This window comes from Balaenoptera acutorostrata, chromosome 4, assembly GCF_949987535.1.
Source record: "Balaenoptera acutorostrata chromosome 4, mBalAcu1.1, whole genome shotgun sequence".
Lineage (NCBI taxonomy): Eukaryota > Metazoa > Chordata > Mammalia > Artiodactyla > Balaenopteridae > Balaenoptera > Balaenoptera acutorostrata.
In genome coordinates, this window is record NC_080067.1 from 128,772,900 (window position 1) to 128,795,824 (window position 22,925).

Genomic DNA, 22,925 nt, shown 5'->3' on the forward strand with positions numbered 1-22,925 from the left:
TTTTCAGTCTATGGGTTTAAAATGATTTCTTACTTTAATGAGAATCTCTTGCGAAGATACTGACCAATCCCAATTCTAATACAAAAATATGATTTATTGATTGGTTTTAAGTAATGCCATCATTTAATCAATAATGTTGCTAATATCAAGTGACTCAATCTATATAACATTATATCCTTCTCAATTTTCCTCAAAGTTATTATATATATTCCAAATACCTAAGAAGAGTAAAATATCAAAATTAGATTTTTCAGCATCAGTGAATGACATTCTATTTTTCGAATTCCACCCAATCCTATATAGAAATTTTGATTAGAAATATTTAATATATTTTTTTCTAAATGATGTAAAGGCCCCACATCACTCTCCACTTTTATTTGTTGTGCCTAAATTGAAACATCAGAAATGAATGAGAGATTAACTGGATAGATATAAATATATCAGTCCTGCCCAGCTTTCTCTGAATACAACTTTTGGCATTAGAAAATTATTTCATTTTCTTCTGACATTTGGGTCCAAAATGAGTCTGTTGGAGGTGGCCACAGGTCAGGAATGATCACAAGAAATGATGTTAAATCACTAGAGCAATGATTAAGGCATGACCTTAGATTTTAGTTCTTCAAGTTTTTCCTAATATGCACATGTTTTAATGTATCTGTAGAGGTCACTTAGAGCAAATCTAGCCTTTGGGAAATGTATTAAGCTAGAGAATTATGTTTTCTTTTTATTATGTACTTTTAATCCCTGATTTATAGCCATGTGCCCTGACACCAAAATGCCCATAAAAATATGGTCTTGATTAATGGGTGAATTGATAGTTTGTACTGAATAAAAAATTTGCCAAGTATTTTAATATAAATTAACTAATTAATTTCAAGCTTAATTTCATTTTATTTCAATGAATGTAAGTTATTTATTATACCCATCAGCAAATCTGCATAAACTTGTTCAGAGCTGTATTTGACTTTTAAAATGCCTACATCTTTCAAGTTTTGTATTTTCTGTAAACTCCAAAGGTCAAAGATGGGAATTACTTAAGTAATAATTGGTGGACATTTCTCAAAACCTCTGCTATCTTTAAATTCAATTTAAGTCAATGAAGTAATTCCAAAATTTTATATTGTCAATACTGTCAGTGTTCTGTACCTAGTGTACAATAAGCTCTTGGTAAGTGTTTGTTCACTATTCTGCCATGCATTTATATATTATCAGTTTAGGAGAAACAGAAGTGAGGGTGATGAGCTTTCACTTGTAAAATTTACATTTAAATATAGTAGAGAAGTGAATATCATTAACAACAATGTACGCTTCATTTGTTTAGTGAACATGTCTCTGGATCAAAGATATTTATTTGTTGATATTGTAGATGGAACTATCCAAGAATGTTTTGTAAATTTATTGATATTTTAGTTTTATTTTGAAGATAGAATGTAGCCAGCGATGGGGAGATGAGAGAAAGGGAGATGAAGGGAAAGGAAATATTTTGAGCAAATGCACATTGGTGAGGAAGTGTGAGTCAGTGGGGAAGCGGGGGATGATTAATTGTAGTTGTCTATAGCCACAAAAGCATTAAGGAGTAATTGGAAATAAACTTGGAAAAGTTAGTTTTCTTTCTATGAAAATGTGTATAATATTGATAATTAATTGGACAAAGCAAATGCACTTTGAAGATTTTTGAGTAGGCAGGTAAAATTAAACGGTTTTAGACATGTATGCTTGCAGCAGCCTGAAAAATGCTCCCATGGGAAGAAATGTTGAAGAGATAAACGTCAGAAAAAGAAATATAGAATTTGATGCATCACTATCTCAGATTAAAAGAAATATCTCAGGTTAAAATTAATGAGTGCATGTATTAGGGAAACAGTGTTGGAAATAAACAAGAATGCATACAAGTAATGTTTCAGAGGTTATATCCAAGACTTTGCAATTGATTGGTGATGAACAAAAATGGAATAGTGAACAGTGAGCAATTTTTGGTGGAAGGGGAAGGGTTTAGTTTGCACATGGAGGGTTTGAAATTAAAATATGCTATCCAACTGAATGCTAGTTGAGGATAAGAAATTGCAGGATTAGACTTTGGGAAAGCACAGACTGAAGATCAAAAGAGAAAAGGAAGTTGATGCCATGAAATAAAATGATGTCTTAAAGGAGAAAGTAAGAGGAGTGAAAAGAGAATGAGAAACTGAATCACAATTCCCTTTTTTCTTTCAACCATATAACCTCTTTTCTGCCTCTTTCCCTTCTATCCATAAGTATGAGTAAACTTTCCCCAATTTATAAAATCCCTGACCACATGCCCAGAATTGCGGATCCCCAAAACCCTGTACATCTTTAGAGATTCAAGTTTCTTAAGAGGACAATCTCAAATTCCTTGACTTTTTCTGCAATTTGCTTCTATTGTCCTCATTACACTTAAACTAAGTTCATCAAGGGGATTAGTTACTTCTCAAAAAGTCCTCTTCTGTCAATTCTCACTAGAATTGACACTGTTTATAGTAGACACTCTGTTTCTTCTAGTTTTCTCCTTATTCTTTCTAAATTCTTTGCTCTTCTTTACATGTTTCTCTCTGAAATATTAGACTTACTGGAACATTTTTTGAGCCCCTATAATGTGCCAAGTACCCTCTGAGTGTTGATGAAATTATCAATAAAAATAGGACCAAGACCGACATGAGAGAAGATAGCCATGTAGCCCATCCTGTTTCTCAGGGAGGTTTCCAGAAAAAGAAGGAATTCATCAATCAAGTATGGGACTTTCAAGGAAATTTTTTTTTTTTAACATCTTTATTGGAGTATAATTGCTTTACAATGGTGTGTTAGTTTCTGCTTTATAACAAAGTGAATCAGTTATACATATACATATGTTCCCATATCTCTTCCCTCTTGCGTCTCCCTCCCTCCCACTCAAGGAAATATTTTAAAGAGCTTAAATAGCATGTTTGACAAGTTTTTCTTGAGAAATATTTTCTTCTGTTCTCATATTTTTTGATTTCACATTTTATTTCTTTAAACATTGTCAACATAGCTATGTTACATTCTTAGTCTAATTCCCTGTTTTGAAATGTCATGGGTCTATTTCTCCTCTAGGTTATTTCAGCTAATTCTTGCTCACAGTGCCTTATTTCACCATGTATTTTATAATGTCAGAATGGGAGTTTAGGTTAAAGAGAGGTTCATTTATGAAAATCTTGGGGAGTCTGGGCCTATTACATAGCTCTTCTGAAGGGATTTTATGTTTGCTTCTGCCACTTAGCTGTGAGCCCTACATGTGAGAGTGCTTTTTAATTTAATTTTCAGCTTGGGGTTTCCCAAGGAACATGTATCTACAGTTTTAAAATCCCAAACCTGGGATATGGCAGAACCATGGTTAACCTATTTAAGAAGAAACATTTGTCCTTTACACAGGCCAGAAAAGACAACTCTCCTTGTCATTCCCTTTTGTCAGTAGGCTAATTTATTCTATACCCTTCTTATACTGAGAGTGAATCTTATCCTGGTCTAGTGTTTGGTGGTATTCTGTAGCATCTCCTCTTCTAGCCAAGCTTGGATCCATTCTCTGCAATCTGTGAGGCTTTCAGTTACTATGATCCACAAATTCCCAGTGTAGGCTTGTACTCTAGTTTTTAGATTTTTCTTCATTTTTTTTTTCCCTTGAGGCACCATTACTTTCCTGAAAGGTTAGCTATGTATTTCGGGGGGAAAAGGATGGTGGAACAGGGTTTTGGGGAGTGGTAACACTATCTTGTCCACCATATTATTATAAACATAAATCTTTTAATTTATGTTAAAACATAATTTTAATTATCTTCTAAAGTTTTAGGATATTCAGCTGTTTTATTTCAAATTTGACAACAAACTTTTTGAACATCTCCTCTATTTTATGGCCATTGCCCTGGTTACTTCACTTATTTATCTTGTGGGAAAAAAAATGCTTATTCCCCTTTCCTTATGTAGTACTCCCTCTCTTCCCTGTGTTTGTCTCCTTTCATGGAAATATTTTAGTAGGTAGTCAAAAAGTATTTGACTTAAATTTTTAATTGTTGTAATAACAGTGTAGGATTTACTCTTTTTCAGCAAGTTTACAAAATTTGAGCAAAAATGTTATGTAGCTATTGTCCAATCTGGTAGTACACAGAATGCCTAGCCTGTGAATATGGAACAGCTGTCTGAGTTGGAATTTTCTCATTTTCTTAACTAAAAATTTCAACATAGCTTGAATAAGTCCTGTATTTGGTCTGTTTGTAAGGTGCATAATAATATAATGTATATAATTTGTTAAATTGTATTTTACAAAACTTTCATTTCTCTTTACAGGTAATAAAAGCATAAGAGGGTAAATAATTGCTATTTCAATCATGTGGTATAGACACCATGTATTAAAATCTTAGCATTCATGTTTAAAACCATAATTAATTTTACTCAAATATTTTTTTCAGCTCTTCTTCAAGTGACAATTTCACTTAGCAAAGTAGAGCTTAGTGTGGGCGAATCTAAATTCTTCACATGTACAGGTATGTATTTCTTTGGATATTTTCAGATAACTTGTTTCATTCTTTATTAATATAATAGATTGACTAAAGTTAAGTGGTTAAATGTCAATTCTCTAGAAATAAAATTGTATATTATCATTGGGCTTATAATGATTGGAAAAGTGTTAATGAACATATTTTACATATTAAACACTATGAATTTTATCTGTTGCTTTCAAGTTACTAATTTTGACTGCTAAATAAACTAGATTATTTATTTTGAAAATAACTTATCAAATATAATGTATGCATGATAACTTTTACATCAATTTAAATATTATTTCTATCTAAATAGTAACCTTAGGATGAATGTAAACGTTATAATTGAACCATTTTCGTAAATACGCTCTGAATAAGTTAGATATGGCACCCTGCATTATAGTTTCACTTCAATGAAGAGTTTAGGACAAAGCATATCATATCCTTCCTTATGAAAAGTGACCTTTAAAAGTAGATATTTAATCAGCAAAGGTTTTGCAAGATTTTTTGTGACTATTAATTAGAAGTATTATATATCATAATGCCTATGGGAAATTATTATGGACCTCATCTAGTTTAATCATGCGCATGTAGAATTCTTCTAGAAGATATTAACTACTTAAGCAACAAATTCCTATTCAACATATTGTAAAACTCACAAATGAGCACATTCTACTGCTATTTAGATTCATCGTATTCATTTTCAGGCATACAAGTCTTCATATATAAAGTTTTTCAAATATTTATTTAGTGCCAAAATTTAAATTCATCATATTCATTTTCATGCATATAAGCCTTCATATATAAAGTTTTAAAAGTATTCATTTAGTGCCAAAATTGCTTTTTAGTATATTTTAAAATTGTTTCCATTCCTGATTATACTTTAGCAATTCAAAACTGGATTAAATAGGCATTTCTGACATAAAATGCATTATAAAAGTTGTCTTCAGAGTGGCATGGCGTATTTAAATTATTATGACAATTAAAAAAAAATAGAAGCAGTTATAATAACATATCTAAAAATAATATCAGATAATATGAACAACTAATTGAGGCCATGATTCTTCACATATTTGCCTTCTTAATAAAGGTCTGAATTGATAGGTCTTGTTGACACATGTTTTTATATATTGGCAAATGTAAAAGCAGAGAGTAGGGGCAAGACTGGTTCCACATCATTTACTATGTCAGTACAGCTTTGGCATAAGAATATAGTTCATTGTTTCTAAACCTTATCCATATTTTATATGCACAAATGCACACACGCAGCTCAATTAAATCACAAGATCACAGAATAATGAAATAGTTTAAAAATGAATTGAAAAATAAAATAAAATTGTATTATTTTCTTGGATTTGCATTATCTTTGTGATATAAATTGTATGATGTATGTAATTCATAAGGTCAAATTAAGACATAATTTAAAAGTATGAATTAACATCATTCAGTGGTACTGAGTTTTGCTCTTAATAATAAGGCAAAACAATTAAACATTTTTTTCCTTTTATATAAAGACATATAATCAAGAGCTGTACTGTTGTCATGGAAGTGGCCTTATTTATCTTAAATACAGTAGTAAAACAAAAATCTAAAAATAAAGATTTGGGAAACCAATGCAAATCAAAACGCTTGCATGTACTCTTCTATCACAGTGGTGACTATGTTGATATGATTCTAAAGTTTCCTGAATATAGACATCTAAAACTCAATAAAATAAATATGTCTTCAAATTCAACTAGAAGTTAGTCATGTTACTGACCTGGGTTCTTGGACTCTTTAATCAATAGAAATTGGTAAGAGGCCAGAGGGGGAATTCAGGCAGGGTTTTGTAGGGACTCTTTGATGCAGCACAAGGGAGTGAAAACAAGTAACAAGTTCCCTTGCTCGCTCCCTGAGGTGGAGTGAGCTGGTCCCTTAAATGGGATGAGGGTAATGGTGGATCAGTGGGTCCGGCTGGCCGGCTGGCTTAGGTGGTCTGTCCACACCCTTGGTGGTGCTTTGTGCAGGAATCACACGTAGTACCATGCTTTGGCTCCCAGCACCTCAGATGTAGCAGTTGGGTTTTGGCCTTTTTGTATCTTATTCATAATTTGTCCCAGCTGGACATGCTTGCAGTTATTTTTAGTCCCTTATAGTTTCTTTGTATATTGTTGCTCCAGGAGAGGTTTGTTCAGGTGCAAGCTCTGCAGCAAAGTGTCCCAGGTCCCAGGATCCAGCCTAGTTCAGTCATACCCTCACAGAACTAAATAAGAATGTGTCATGTATAGCAAATGAATTTTTATATTACATTTTCAAGAAAATAAGTTTAATGCTACTTATTAATTAATCCAATAGCCCAGTCTTATCAGTAAAACAATATGCAAAGCTTTATTGGAAATTATTATTTGAGTTGCCAGAAAAAAGAGAATTATGACTGCTCTATGAAAATACAGAGTAAACTCTCCATGAAATTTTATTCCATATCATTAAGAATGAAAATGTCCATGATATTTCACAGAATATCCTGTATAATTTGCTGTGTAAAGTGAGGTTTTCTATTGCTGAAACTTAAAGTAATGCACATTTAAATTATTCTTTTGTAACTTCTCGATAGAGGAGGGAATTAAAACAAATACCTCCCCCAAATGAGTTATCCTGTAACTACTATGGTTTTATGGTTCTGTTCAGAAAAACTGAAGATAACATAACTAAGATTCATTTAAGATTTAACTAAACTTCTTTGATACCTTTTTCTCAATCATGTCTAATTTGATATGGGAAGGAGGACAATTTGTTTCTAAAGCCATATCTTGGGGAAAAAAAAAATGAGAAGGAGTAATTTTCTTCAAAAAGGTCCTGAAGATGTTATTTAACTTTATGCATTTTCTCCTGATACTTTTGAGTTAATAGTGTATGCTGCTTCCACAAATTATCTCTCAAGTAATTAGGTGAAATACATCCTTTTGGTGACTAAAAGCAAACATGGCAAGCTTCAGCTTTTATGAAGAGGATAATAACCTAGATTCTGAATTGGAAAACTTAAATAAATGTTTACCCTGTAATGATTTGGTTGTAATTGCCTAGCACTATAAGTATCATTTCAGTGCATTCTAATTATCATATGATTAAAGAGTTAACAGTTTTAGATTAAAATGGTGAAACTACTCATTTCAGTTGGGAAAAGAGAAGATTAGAGCTCCATTTAAAAAATAGTCATTGGCCTTATCTATACAAGTTTAACAACTTGGGAAATTAATTCAAAATTCTGTATTAACAAAAGCCAAAGTTTATTTCATAAATGATTTACGTTTTCATGAGCTCTGCTGTATCAGGGAGAAAAGTGCTATTTCCTGACCCTGGCAAAAAGAATTGAGCAGGTGAAATTACATTAGTAATCGTGTTTCTGTTTAGATTATGCCTATTAAGTGGAATTAATGTTGGACTCAGTTGCCAAGGCACTTTCAGTACTTGTGTAGTAATAATCCATAGATTTCCGTGGTAAAGTTTACACTATCATAGCTTAAGTACCATACTGGAAGTTTCCTCTGGGTTTTGTTACTCAAGCGAGATTGAAACCTCAATGTTGGATAAATAAGGATAACATGTGTGCTAGCATTTGTGTTTACTTTCGATTTTGTAAGATTTTCAGACTTCCAGTCTTCCATTTACATTTTTTTCTAAATTGTTAAAGTTGTTACATGATAGTAAATGCCAGTGTCAAAACAAACACTTGAAACATATTTTCAAAATTTCTTTTCCATGGCTCTTTGCAGCAATTGGTGAACCTGGGAGTATAGATTGGTATAATCCTCAAGGAGAGAAGATAATTTCAACACAGAGGGTATCAGTGCAAAAGGAAGGTATTAGATCACGATTAACCATCTACAACGCAAATATAGAAGATGCAGGGATATATCGTTGTCAAGCAACAGATGCCAAAGGACAGACACAAGAAGCCACAGTTGTTTTGGAAATTTACCGTAAGTCATGTATTTATAAGTTTTATTGATTGAAACTATACATTCTTAAAAAAAATTCAAATTAAAATGTACTTAACAATAGAAACTAACACTCATTAAGAACTAACTATGTGATGGACAATGTGCTAAGACCTTTACAGATATCAGCTTATTTCTATTTTGCCACAGTACATCTCTAAAATAAGATCGATAATAGGTTATAGTGGATTATAAATACATAGATGGAGCCAATTCTGTTGGTTAAATAATATAGATGAAAATGTTTTCGTTTTTTGACACCATTAAGAATCTGTTGGGTAAATAGAAATCAGTACTTTATTTAGTGATATAAAATTTATTGGGAGTGCTTTTTTTCACTTTCAAAAAAAGATCATGACTAGAACAAATAAAATTACCTATGTGATAACAGTGACCAATCTAGAATGAGAGCTGGGGAAGGGTCAGCTGACAGGCTTTAGACAGAGTAAAAACTGAAAACTCATCTAATGAAGAATAATATCTAACCAGATTCTTCAACTCCAGGCATTTTTAGTAGCAAGGTTTTCTACACTTACACTTCATTTTACGACTTGTGATTGATTGCTTCCTACTTTCCTTTCCAACTTCTCACTTTTAGGAATTGTTAACCTGTTTAGGAACACTGAAGCTCATCGACTCCCAGGGTTTGAAACCAGGCTCTATCACTTACACCTGTGGCCTTGAGCAATCGCATAACCTCTCTGTTTCAATTTCCTCATCTATAAAATAGATATAATTGTAGTACCTACATCATACATAGAGTTGCTTTGAGGACTACATTAACTCATTCATAAAGTGCTTAGAACTTTGCCTTACAATTAATTTGTGGTAGTTAGCATTTCTACCAGTGAAAAATTATAAAAAGTTTTAGAATACTAGCTCATAAGACATCTCTTCCTTATAGCTTTGTTTTTGTTATTCTAGAAATAGCATACGGGGAAAAAAGGAAGCAGTACCAGAGCAAGACTTCCTCTTAGATGAGTGGGGCAATCTGTTGGAGTACTGTTGCCCTCATTTTTCCTGATTTGACCTTTTTTTTTTCCCCTCCTGTTAGTTTCTAAGCTCCTCAAGGAAAGATGTTTTACTTATTTATATGACCATTTACTGTACCAATTTCATAAATAACAAAGAATTAAGTTGAAATAATCATTTCATAGACTAGTATCTGGAAAGAAGTGTCCTTTGAAATGATACAAAGGAAGATCCCTAGTGCTTTATTTGTGAAGGTAAAAAAAAATTGTTTCTTCTTAGCAAGAGCAATGAATTACTTTTGTGAAAATTTCTCATCAAGCATAAATATCCATATTCATGCATTCATTCAATACACTTATTGGGTGTCTACTGCATGGCAGACAATATTCTAATTCCTAAAGACATTAGTGACTAAAACAGAAAATATCACTGGCCACTTGGTGCTAACATTTTAGTGGGTAGAGACAGACAAAAAATAAGCTAAAACTGATGCTTAAATGCTAGATATATATGCTATAGAATTCTATAGGAAAGAAATTAAGTTTAGAGACATAGGGAGATGGCTATTTTGTATGTGGAGGTTGGGCAGAAATTTGAAGGAATTTAAGAGAGTACAAATGCCCCAGAATGAGAACAAATCTGGAGTGTTCAAGGAACTGCCCGAAGCAGCAACTAGGAGGAGAGAAGAAAAACTGATCAGAATTGTGGGGCAGACTCCAGTTCATACAGGACCTAGTGTGGCATTGTAAGGACTTTGGATTTTATTCTCAGTGAGATGGAATTTATTGGGTAGGAGAATTAGATGATCTGGTTTAAGGTTTTAAAGGATCTAGATTTACCTAATCATTTTATTACAGCATCAATAAACACGAATTCTGAAATATGCTATTGGGAGAAATAAGCAATAATACTTGTATGGTTTGTTTTACTTTCTTGATGCAGAAAAACTCACTTTCAGAGAAGTGGTGTCTCCTCAAGAGTTCAAACAAGGAGAGAATGCAGAAGTGGTTTGCCGAGTCAGCAGTTCGCCTGCACCTGTTGTCAGCTGGTTGTATCATAATGAGGAAGTCACCGCTATTTCCGACAGTTAGTATTTTGGTAACTCTCTAAGTTATATGTTCTAACAATATTGCAATTTTTTAAAAGACTGAATCTACCTGAGTAAATATAGCAATTAGATTGTTTGACCCTAAGCCTCAAACGACTGTTTTGAGAACCCCAAAGCTCTAAACTAGAGGTTGGCAAACTATGGCCCTCAGGCTAAATTCAGCTCCTCTGCTGCTTTTTTAAGGTGTTATGAAAATTCAGCCAAACCCAATTGTTACATATTGTCTATGGCTACTTTGGGAACAAAGCTGAACAGCTGTGACACAGATGGTTTGTCCTACAAAGCCTACAATAGTTATTTTTTGGAGCTTACAGAAAAAAGTTTGCTGCCTCCTGCTCTAGATCAAGAAAAAATTATATACAAACAGTTCAAGGATACTAAACAAATAATTAATCCTGGTCTATTGAAATTCTGCATATTATAATTCAAACGTAATCCCGTGGGCTTATTATGTGTAAACTTATAATAATATCTATATGAATCCTATTTATTTTTCTGTCACTGTTCTTTCAAAGATACCTATATATTCTAAATATTATGATAAGATGAATATGGATAATAGAAAGAAGAGTACATTCATTTCAATTGTCTTCATGATTTTGATTCAGACTGAGCTAAAATTCCAGAATAAAATGACATCTGAAATTGATGCATGATTTGCTTACATTATGCTACTTTATCATTGTGAATTGGGAGCATTTTCGATTTAGAATATTTTTCATTGCACTTGCATTGCAGAGAGGTACAAAATAACTGAATCTTTTAAAATACTTTCTATCTTGGATGATTTTGTTTCGTGTTTCTAAGAGATGAAACTTCTACAACATAAAGGAGAGAAGGCAGAGAGTTTCTGTTTTTGAATATGTACAGAGAACGTATCATGATCATGATAGTAAATTTTTTTTTAACTTTGAGAGAATTTTTCTGGACTTGGCATTTTCACTACTTGTCAGTTATTGACTAAAACTCTGTTTTCTATTATAGTAAGTTAATGAGATATAATACTTTATTTCCAGTTAACTGCTTTAGATTTTACTAATAAATTTCATGAGTAAATTGTGCAGTATATTTTCTGCTTTCTTCCCCTCAGTAATAAAGAAAAAGCAATTCTTTCATAGCAGTTAAATGACAATGTCTAAACATTTTCAGATTACCTAATCTTAGGCTTCCAGTGTACATCTGGTTTACTGTAAACCATAATTACAAGATGGTTTTGAAATGAGTTTTATTTATTTATATATTTATTTATTTATTTTATTTATGGCTGTGTTGGGTCTTCGTTTCTGTGTGAGGGCTTTCTCTAGTTGTGGCAAGCGGGGGCCACTCTTCATCGCGGTGCGCGGGCCTCTTCACTATCGCGGCCTCTCCTGTTGCGGAGCACAGGCTCCAGACGCGCAGGCTCAGTAGTTGTGGCTCACGGGCCTAGTTGCTCCGCGGCATGTGGGATCTTCCCAGACCAGGGCTCGAACCCGTGTCCCCTGCATTGGCAGGCAGATTCTCAGCCACTGCGCCACCAGGGAAGCCCGAGTTTCATTTTTTAAAAGACAGTTAAATCGATGCTGACTGTAGGCCTCTGGGCAGAGAGTGTGAGCAGCAGGGACTGGCAAGGTCTTGACTGAATGGGTCCAGGGCACCGATCAGCACCTCCATCTTCCCAGAGCAGGTGATCCCTCCAGTTAAGTAGCCAGATGGAATTCAAGCCTAAAGACAGTTCATTCATTGGCATCCATGGACACTGGAGGTTGCCCTATAATATCTACTTTTTGTAATTTATTTGCGGATAAAAATCTAATGATTAATTGTCTGATAAAAAAAGACAGTTAAATCCTCAAAGCAAACATTGATGGTCAAGTACAGAGCTCATGGAGGAGTGATGCTTCTGTGCTACAGCTTACACATTTTCCCAGCATCCCAGGATGAAATGCTGTGAAGCTGGAATTCCATTAAGGCTCTACTCTTTCCTTGTCCCTAAAGCCTCAAACAACTTTTCTAACTGCTCTGTACCTAATTCGGATTCTTCATCTGTAAACAGTAAATTACTATATGCATTTTGAACAATGGTTTGAGTTTTAAGTAAGATAGGCTCATAAATATTTGTTAAGTGAATGAATAAAATATTTGACTATATATCGGATTCTCAATAAATAACATTTATTTTTCTTGTTCCTTCTCATTGGGTTTTTAATTCGTGGGAATCAGTTAAACATAGAAACTTAACGCTGAGTTGCAGGGAAGGCAAAATAGAATTTTTTAAAAAGGACGTAAAATTTGTTCTGACTTTGGGATGTAAAGGATGTAGGGGAATTGTGAAGATGAACAAACTTTTCTAACCTTCTAATATTTGAGACACTTGCCACATACTTCATTATCAAACACTTTTTACATTCATAACAGATTTATAAGAAGTAATATTCTTCAGATTTTTATACCTTATGTGATCCTTTCATTAAAACTAATGAAATAAGATTAGGTTTACAACCATGAAAGAAACATATATGGGGATTTAGAATAATGCAGTGTGTACAGATAACTTTCTGAAGCCTTAGTGTGGCATAGGAATAAAGTTTAAAGTCTCCATATGAAACAATGAAGGTTTGGAAATGTCCATGTTATTAACCATGCTTTTGGTAGCAGCTGTGTGACAAATATGCAGAATTAATGTTCCCACAGACTACTCAAAGTGGAGGTTTACCATGCTGTTTGTTGAAAGGAAATCCATATGCTAAAGAATCCAAGTATTTAGGGAGTAAAGGTGACATTTTGTTATAAAAGTTGAATATCCTGACTTTTAGTCTCAACCCTGATGGAAGGATATGCTATTGCAGTTGCCCATTCTACCTCAGCCATTTTGAAAGTTATCTCTGAAACGTCCTAAATGTTTTGAGCATTTTCTAATGAAGTACCCTTTTGGCATCAAAAACTGTGGATAAAATCATCTTGTTCAATAAAATTTGTGTGAAATCTACTTCCAGTATAAAAAGTCATTCAACAGTTATTGAACACTTGGTATATTTCGTCTAGTGTACTAGAAGGTGGTGATTCATGGTTAAAACGATGAACAAGTCCACTACCCTCAACATATTAATAATCTAGTGGAAAAAATCAATCAATGAAAACAAGGTATGTTGAGGTATATGATAAGGAAAATGCAGTGATAGAAGATGATAAAGAAAGAGCACCTGAACTAGTTAGGGCAGAGGAGAGGGTTCAAGGTGCCTGCTGAGAGAGAAAAGCAACCTTTAAAGATGAAAAGGGATTAGCCAGCTAGAGAATGGTGGGGACTTTTCAAGAGGAGAAGACACCGTATGAATTGGCCCAGAGGTGAAAGCATGAGTGGCACGGTTCATAAACTGAATTAAGTTCATTATAACTAAAATTTATGAATAAGTACAACTAGAATACTTATAATAACTAGGATTTGTAAATAAAGACTAATAAGAAAGGATACTGAAAAAGAAGGTTGAGCCAAGCCAATATGGCCTTGACATCTCTATTGAGAAGTTTAGAATCTATCCAAAGGTGACATCACTAAAGGGTTTTAATTAAGGCAGTGACATGACCTAATTTGTATTTAGAAGGATATCAGTGCTTCAGTGAGGAGAATGAATTGGATGAGAGTCAAGGCCAAGCTCCAGGCAATGAGAACCGTTCAAATCCAAATGAAATAATTGCTGAGGGAAAAGTAGATTCTAGACTAAGAAATGATAAAGGGAGAAGCGATAGGATATGGGTTTGATTGGATATGCACACTGAGAGAGATGGAGAAGTCAAAGATGACTCAAGGAATTTACCTTGGGCAACTAGCTCAATGTAAAGGCCTGTGAAGACAGAACTGGAGAGTGCCATATGAGAAATTTCAGGTGGAGCTAGTGAGCCAAATTTTAAACATGCTGAGATTGAATCGTATTTACAATTGTAAATTACAAATTGTAAATTTAAGGTTGTATTTACAACCCTTCTAAGTTCGTACATCTGGTTGACTCTTGCACAATTCTGGAATCACAGGAATCATCTGGTCTGAAAAAAAATTGTGAATCATCAAAATATAGGTTGAAGGCATAGGAGTAGATGAGGCAAACCATTCAATGGCCGTGGAATGAGAAGAAAAGGGGACTTAGAAAATAACCTGCTTAAAGAAACATAAAGCAGACACCTTATTGTGTATTATTTGATTTCATTTATTTTCTTACTGCAATAATGAAAATGTGGATGTCTGTAAAACTGAGATAAATAGATCATCTCTAATAGTTAAATAGTTCCAATATCCATAGTTATGTGTGATTGATTGAAACAGTGCTTTCTTCAAATGCTTTTTATAAATACATATTAATAATGCTCTTTGGTTTGAGAGTTTGCTAACATCATTCCATGGACTTTACACATATACTTAGAATTTTTAGTTAAGGATGATACATATTTTAGTGAGTTAGAAAGTATAATATTACAATGATTTAGTTATGACTCGTTGCATCCCTCTTTAAATTTGAACTTTTTAATTCATACAGTTGACCCATGAACAACACGGGGGTTAGGGTGCCGACTCGACATGCAGTCAAAAATTAAAATATAATTTATAGTTGGTCCTCCTTATCCGAGGTTCCTCCATATCTGTGGTTCAGCTCTGCATCCTCAGATTCAGTCAACTTCGGATTGTGTAGTACTGTATTTACTATTGAAAAAGATTCCCATATAAGTGGATCTGCACAGTTCAAACCCATGTTGTTCAAGCGTCAATTGTAATTGCTGGTCATTCTAATTTCCAGCAACACACTTGAATAGAGTTTTTTTACATTTACTTTGAAATGTCCTGCATTTTTAAGAGTTCTGAGTTACTCCAGGACTTACTATAAGTTACATTTCTTGCAGATTGCCTTTCTTTCTCTCCATTCTCTTCTTTGATGAGAAAATTTACCAGGGGAAAGCATCTGCATAAACATTTTTGTATCTCTTCTTAGAATCACCCAAAAGGTGAAATAAATATTTTGGGAAAGTTTATACTTCCTGGGCTGAAAATTATGTATCTGTAGCCTTGTAACTGGTATTTTCTTTCAGAGGTAGCCTCAGAATCTACACATTTCCATTCTTTATTAACTATCTCTTAGACAATCAATAACCACATGCTTACCTATTTTAATGACCTTCTATAGTCTGATAACTTCTTTATTTGTATTTAAAGCCCAAACTTCTACTTTGACTTAAGGAATTGCTGTGAAAAATGAACCCCAAATGCGAATGGCTTAATGTCATAGCAATTTATTTCTCACTCATGCAAAGTCCAATTGACAGCAGGGGGAGAGGCAAGATTCTACCCTTCCATCCATCCAGTGATCCAGGTTGAGGGGGGGCTGGACCATTTCCTCATGTGGCTTCTGTGTTTGCCCTAATACCTCTATTAAGCCAGCAGATAGGGGAAGAGTAATAAATACTGGAACAGTTCCAAAAAGTATCTTTAGCAGTAGATATCCAGAGGTGGGTACCTTAAATTAATGACATTTCTACCTTACCAAAAGTCCCAAAGGGGTCAAGGATGTTTTCTCTTATTCATCAATGTATCCAAATACAGTACCTAGCAAACAGATGATGTTCGATGATATCTATGGATGAATTGATTAATGAAATTTAGGATATTACATTTATAACATGTTTCAAAATAGAACTGGATATGAGAACATTCTTTACGTGATAGGAAGGGGCAAGGTGTTAAGACTGCAATGATATCGTGATGATTAAAAACTAAGGCCAGGCATTATGGAAAATACTGTCAGGCTGAGATGCTACTTAGGCTAGCCAGGTTATTTTCAGCAATCAGCTAATGCATGCCCTATAACAGCTTATTTTTGTATTTATGCATGTGCATATACTCACACATAAAATGGAATCGAGATAAAATTAATGAAGTCTAATCTGTTCCTTCCTAAAATGGATTATCTTGCATTTAGAAAAAAAATCTTTCAAATAAATCTGAGATATGACCATTTTATATGCCCTCTACATGACTTGAATATTATTATATATTTTAGCTGCCTCCTCAGGGTATGTGCAATTATTAGTTTAATTATTGTGTGAGTAAGGATATTCAATCAATTTTCTAACCCTTTTCCTTACCCAAGTTGCTACATATTTGCAGTCAAAACGTCTTTGTGTCTGCTATATCTGATGTCTCGGCTTTGTTCTTTTGTGTATCATTTCTGCGTTCAAAGTACCAAGGGCAAAATAACACCCTAACCGTTTTATGTGGAAATAAAATCTTGAATGTATTTTTGAAAAAGATGTGTAACCAGGCAGTGTAGAATGGAAAAATTGAAGTCATGAAATTATATTTTACTTTCAAATTTGAATTTGTTGATGAAAAGTTTGATAGTGTCAGACAAGTGCCATATTTTAACGCTTAGCAATTTAAAGCATGCTGGACTCTGCCTTCAATTACTGATATCCTTTCCTCCCCTTTGCTTACCTTACAGATCGGTTTGCTATCTTAGCCAACAGTAATCTACAGATTCTCAACATCAATAAAAGTGATGAAGGTATATACAGGTGTGAAGGAAGAGTGGAGGCTAGGGGAGAAATTGACTTCCGTGATATCATCGTTATTGTTAATGGTAAGCAGATAATAATTAGTATGTATCTTTTTGTTGCATTTAGCAATATGTTTATTAAAAGGGCAACCATGTAAACTCAGCACTCAAGACTTTCTTAATAAACCTCTTCTATACCTAGAGGAAATCTCCTCAGCTTTAGGGTAGCATCTGCTACATTGTATTACAGCCTCAAGGGCAGGATCTGTGACTTATTTAACACTGTCATCCTCTTTTACAGAGTCTATAAGGGAGTAATTGCCTTTTTCTGGCTTTGTAGTTGTTGAAAGAATGTCAAATGAAATACAGTAAAGTATGATACTAGATTTTACTTTTAAATTACATTAATTACTTGCTTCAACTACTCTAATTAACAGTATTTGCAGGTTTTACCAAATTAAATAATTGAATACATAGTTACCCTTTGAAATATTAATGGACGTTAATAACTAAGTTTATGACATCAAGATGACATCTTTTCCTCCAAATTTGGCTTCTTTACTCTATTGCATGCCTGGGTTAACATGACATTCTGTGAGGCAGAAGATAGATTAATGTTATCCTAGTTATCTCCACTTTGGTAATCTAATGTGTCACCAAGACGTACACTGTATTTCTTTAACATCTATCAAATATACTCTATTTTCCCTACCATGCTTTCCATGAGTGCTGCCCTTTCCAATTCTTTTTTGTATTTTTCTTGTGTGGCTGCAAGTTGTTTGTTTCCTCTACTCTCAATTTCACAATTCCAACTTTCTGTCCTATCAACCTTTCAACACTTAAAATTGTCAGTGTTTCCCATTACCTTCAAGACAAAATAAAAACCACTCTTCATGGTATAGGAAGTCTTTTATGATCATCAGCTACCTTCTCTAACCATCCGCTCATAGGTAGCCCATGCTTCAGCCATATGGAAATACTAGTAGTAACACTACACAAATGCACTTTGACTTTTTTCTTCTGTTTTAAAATAAATTAGAAATAACCATAATCACAGGATTCTAGAAGCAGAATGTAATTTGTTCTTTCTGGAATAGACAAAATATGAATTTAAAGAGTCAGCCATGAGTTTTTTATCAGTTAGGGCTGGGAAGGGGAAACATAAATCAGTGTCTTCTTCCATATCCTATGCACCTCCCACCATGAGCTATCTCTCCAATTTCTTGAAGAGACTGGAGAACAACACCAGGAATAGCATATAGATCTAAAAGAGTTATTTGTTTTTTCCTTTCCTGGAGTGAAGGTATTTTAACCACAAAATTCATGCTGAAATGTAAAGAGAATATTAAATCACTGAGAATTTTTTTCTCTCCTTCTCTAAGTCTATAATTAATTGGGATTTGTGGATAACATAATGGAATAGACCAGATGGTTATTAGGCAGGTTGATAGAAACTGCACATGCTCATGGGTGAGTCCAAAGTGCCAGACCTTCTGAGAAAAGACTTTCAGAGCCTTTTTTTGGTGTGCAGAATCTGGTAGTTATCGAGTGCTATCATCGATGGAAGTTTTGGCCTTCAGCCCAAGAGGAAGATTTCAGTGCATGAAGAATAGGTTTAAATATGGAGATGAGTACTATGTTTGTAACTGTATCTATATATCTATATCTATTTTTAATATCTATAAGTATTTCTAATATCTTTCCCTCTTTATTATGTACAGTAAACAAAGGTAACTTACAGTGGCTATTTAGTTTCTTAAGTATTGACTTAACCATCTACTGTCCTTTGTTTCCGAAAGAATTTAAGGTAGGAAATCTACGTGTATTTTGTCACAGGCAAGACCTTGTGCTCAGTATGCTCTTGTGAAAATGTGGGTTATAATATTAGTTAATAGTATAAAGTTTTTTAAAAAGGACTAAGTTTATAGGAAGCAGTATATAAATATGTACTATGCTGTATGTTATATATGTATGTATATGTAAAATTATGCATATATTTTTACACTAAAACATTAATTTGAGTCTGATGTGAAAAAGGAAACGTCATCTGGCAGATGTAGCATATTAAGCCTTTATTATCCATTCTGCTATTGTAATTTCTACTTTAATATAGTTATAACATGTTCTATCTCCACACTAGATTATCTGAGAGTGTTTAAATGTGATTACATTTTTCTTAAAGGAAGGATTATTTGGGTATAAGTGGGTTCAATTAACAAAGTTTGAATCTTCAAGTCTATCATGATCTGCATTCAATCTGGAATATTTATTTCTATGTCTATACTTCTTATTTTGGGGTTCATAAGGAGATAAACACTGGAATGTGTTCTTCTGTGCAACTCACATCAATCATGTATGTAATATCCTGTTGTGACTGCATCACACTGACCTCCAAAGCAAATCATCCTCCTTCCACTCTCACTTTTCCTCTAACAGAATCAATTATATGTCCTAATCTGACCTTCTTTACTAGAACACTGCTTTATCTCCACTTCTTCTTATTAGTCACATTTCCCTGTTATGGTCACAAACTCCCATATCTTAGAATTCCTGGAACCAATTTCTTCAAAATAACAGTGTTCACAAAATCAACCATTGATTTATTCCCCTTTCTGGATGATGCATTTGGACCAAGGAATGCATTGACTAATGCCACCAGACAGCTGTGCTTTTCTCTCACATTTTGCCTTTACTTCAGTCAGAAAAATCATGCTCTCCAGTCTTATTGACTCTTGCCCTGCTTACCTACTCCTTTTAAATCTTGAGCCCTCTCTAAAAGTATCTTTTATTATTTACCTCCTACAAAACCTCTTGCAGATGTTCAATGAAAACTTTGAGGTTGCAAAAATTAATAATAAAATAAAAGCACCAACTTTATCCACATGATCTTATTTTTCTTCAGTTACAATATTTGACTTATTACATGCTTTTCTCCCCAATTTATAATGCATACCTCTCTCTTATTTGCTACTAATTTTTATTCTTGCTAATTTGGACTTCATCATGGACCTTTTTCAACTCCTTTCATCTCTAAGTATATTGAAGTCCTAACCAAATACTCCTGTCAAATGTTTCTTCACATTCACTGCTTTCTTGCCAAGTCCTGGCTCTGGAAGAAGCTCTTCTTTTTTCCATTGTTTGCTCTTTGCAACTTTTCCCTCACATTTCCTTTCTTCCAATGCATAGTCTATTTTTTCAACAATTAGTTAAAAGGTATCCTTGCTAGTTTATAGTACCAGCCATACCAAATGTTAAGGATCTTTTTTTTTCCCTTAACTCCCTCTATGAATCTCTTACGATATTTCTCAATGCCTGTGTATAGTTTTTCACAAATCTTTATCTCCCCTCCCTTTAAGAGGTTATACATCACTGCTCATTGCCATGTGAAGTGTGGTGCTTCTAGTGGAAGGCTTATGCATCTCCACCCAATTGATGATATGACTTGCTCTGGCCATTGGCATATAAGCAAACATGATATACACTATGGCTGAAATTAAGCTTCGAGAAGAATCACATATTACTTCTCTTGCACTTTCCTCCTGCCATGAAACTAGCATGGCCCTAACAGAGACTTCTCCTTTACCTTGGGCATCATGGAGAAGACACGTGGAGCAGAGTCACAGCTGATCTGCAGGTGCAAACACAGAACATAAATAAGAAGTAAAACACATTTTTAAGCCCTGAGATTTTAGAGTTATTTGTTATCACAGAAAAGCAGACAAATTCAATGCCAGTGGCTTTTTCTTACTTAAGGATTTTAAATGCTGTCTGACCCAGGAATACATCTGAAATTACTTCCCTGAGTGTGCCTCAGACATCTTATAATCCCACTTTCCCCTGATGGTGCTCATTTCTTATGAATTTTTTAATTACCTTATCAATATATTGGGAATTCAACTGAATATTTTTGACTATAGTTTTGATGTTATTTTGTATTGCACTTATATATTTATTCAGCAGGTAAATGAGAAGTGCTGGCTATATTTTTCATACTTTGTTAGGCTCAGAATACTAACAGATCTAATAGAGCATTATATCCCTCAAAGCACTTACAGTTTTATCTCAAAAACTTAAAATAATCAACTTTCCTAAAGTCCCTGATTGTTTATGGAGCTGCTGAATACAAAAGCATATAGTAAATGCATTTTTTATAGATATTTATAGACTCTTTTATAATAAGAAGGGGAACCTAATGTAGCACAAGAAGAGACTTAGTATTTGGGATAAATCTATTGATGAAAAAGTATTATTTTGTAGAACAAAAAGGGGAAATGTATTGTAGACAGATAAAATAGCATCTGCAAAAGCAAAAAGAGTATAGGATGTGAAAAAAAGATCTAATACTGTAACTGTTACTGGAATATGAAAGTTTTAGGGAGGGAGTGATGGTGATGTTAGTCAGTTGGTTTGGGGATTAGGTGGAGATGTAGCTGCAAAGCAGGAGGGACCAGATCATGGGGGACTATGGGCTTTCTTCTAAGAGACAAAGATGAGCTGCCATTTAGGAGCAGGGTACCTGAGAGAGAGAAGGATGGAGGCAGGGAGAAGAAATGAGTTCAAGTCAGAGATAAGTAGGATCTGTGCTAAAAGACAAAGAAATGAAGAGGAAGGTGTATAATCAGGTAGTGTTTGAAACAAAGCCGTTGTGTTTACAAGTGTGTCACAGAGGCAAGAGCAATAAAGGCTTAATTTCAAGACTTCTAATGTGGGTTCTAGGCTTCCAAAGTAGTAAATGCAAGCAGAAGTGATCAATAAGTAGGGAACTGAAATATATCTGGTGAATTTGGCAATTATGAGTTTACAAGAGACCTTATGGTGAACAATATCATTTGCATGGCCTGGGTAACATTCAGACTGCAATGACTTAAAGAATAAATGTACATGTACATTCACTGAATAAGAAAAGTATTGAAGGTACAGCACCTATTACCTCAGCTTGTTGGAACCAGCTATTAAATGGGAAACATTACAAAGTTGAATGAGGACCAGAGGAAGTGACTGGAGTGTTAGGACGTTTGTAAGGAAGATTTACCTTGAACATAAAGACGATATATTTTATGCTGAGCCTGGAGGAAATGAATCAAAAATGGGTGAGAATGTGGGTTAATTTACAGGTAGGTCTGGTTGATAATTTCAGAGAAATCTTGCCCCATGACTTCAATATTCTATTTCTAATCACTGACTTCACTCATCTACCAAACATTGATGCACTACTGGTATTTTTCCAATATTTTTCAACATATTTATGTTCATACCTGCTTTTTACTTGATCTTAGGTAGGTTTTCCAAATGCCTAAAACCTTTCTTTTCATTAACTTCCCAGTGGCTACCTTGATTTTATTATTATACCTTATTACATTTTTATTAACTTGGTGAATTTGCTGGCCATCTTTACTATACGTTTCTGAACTCTTTTTACTAGATAATTATACTACACACACACACACACACACACACACACACAAACACAAACACACACACTTATACACAAATCATGGGTAAATTTTTAAAGAGGATCAAAATTACTTGTCTTGCTTTAACCCATGCCCATCCTCCATCAGATTCCTAGCCCTTAATTAAATAAAATGCTCTCCCACACTACTCAAAAAATGATGAAAAGACCTGGAAATAACTTTTAAATTTAAAAATACAGCCAGTAGAGTGTTATTTTTGTAAAATGTTCTTTTAAAGTATAATGATTCATTATTTTCTGAATCTTTTGTAAATTTGTGAAGAATGATCCACTAACAGCTGGTTCAGACTTGGGATAATGGAAGCAGGGACAATTGAGAATAGATGAAAAACACCTAGTAGTATAATTTTAAAGCAATTGTGTCTTTAGTTT

The 22,925-nt window shown here is 33.9% G+C and overlaps 1 protein-coding gene across 2 annotated transcripts in view; it reads left to right on the top strand.

Moving 5' to 3' along the window:
- The window catches only part of NCAM2 (neural cell adhesion molecule 2), a 497,247-nt gene that overhangs the window by 270,523 nt on the left and 203,799 nt on the right, over positions 1 to 22,925 (top strand). For both annotated transcript variants that reach the window (XM_007164135.2, XM_007164136.2), the window contains exons 2-5: positions 4,437 to 4,511; positions 8,261 to 8,467; positions 10,400 to 10,543; positions 17,027 to 17,164. In XM_007164135.2, the coding sequence (XP_007164197.2) occupies positions 4,437 to 4,511; positions 8,261 to 8,467; positions 10,400 to 10,543; positions 17,027 to 17,164 (564 nt within the window). The remainder of the gene's footprint in view (positions 1 to 4,436; positions 4,512 to 8,260; positions 8,468 to 10,399; positions 10,544 to 17,026; positions 17,165 to 22,925) is intronic.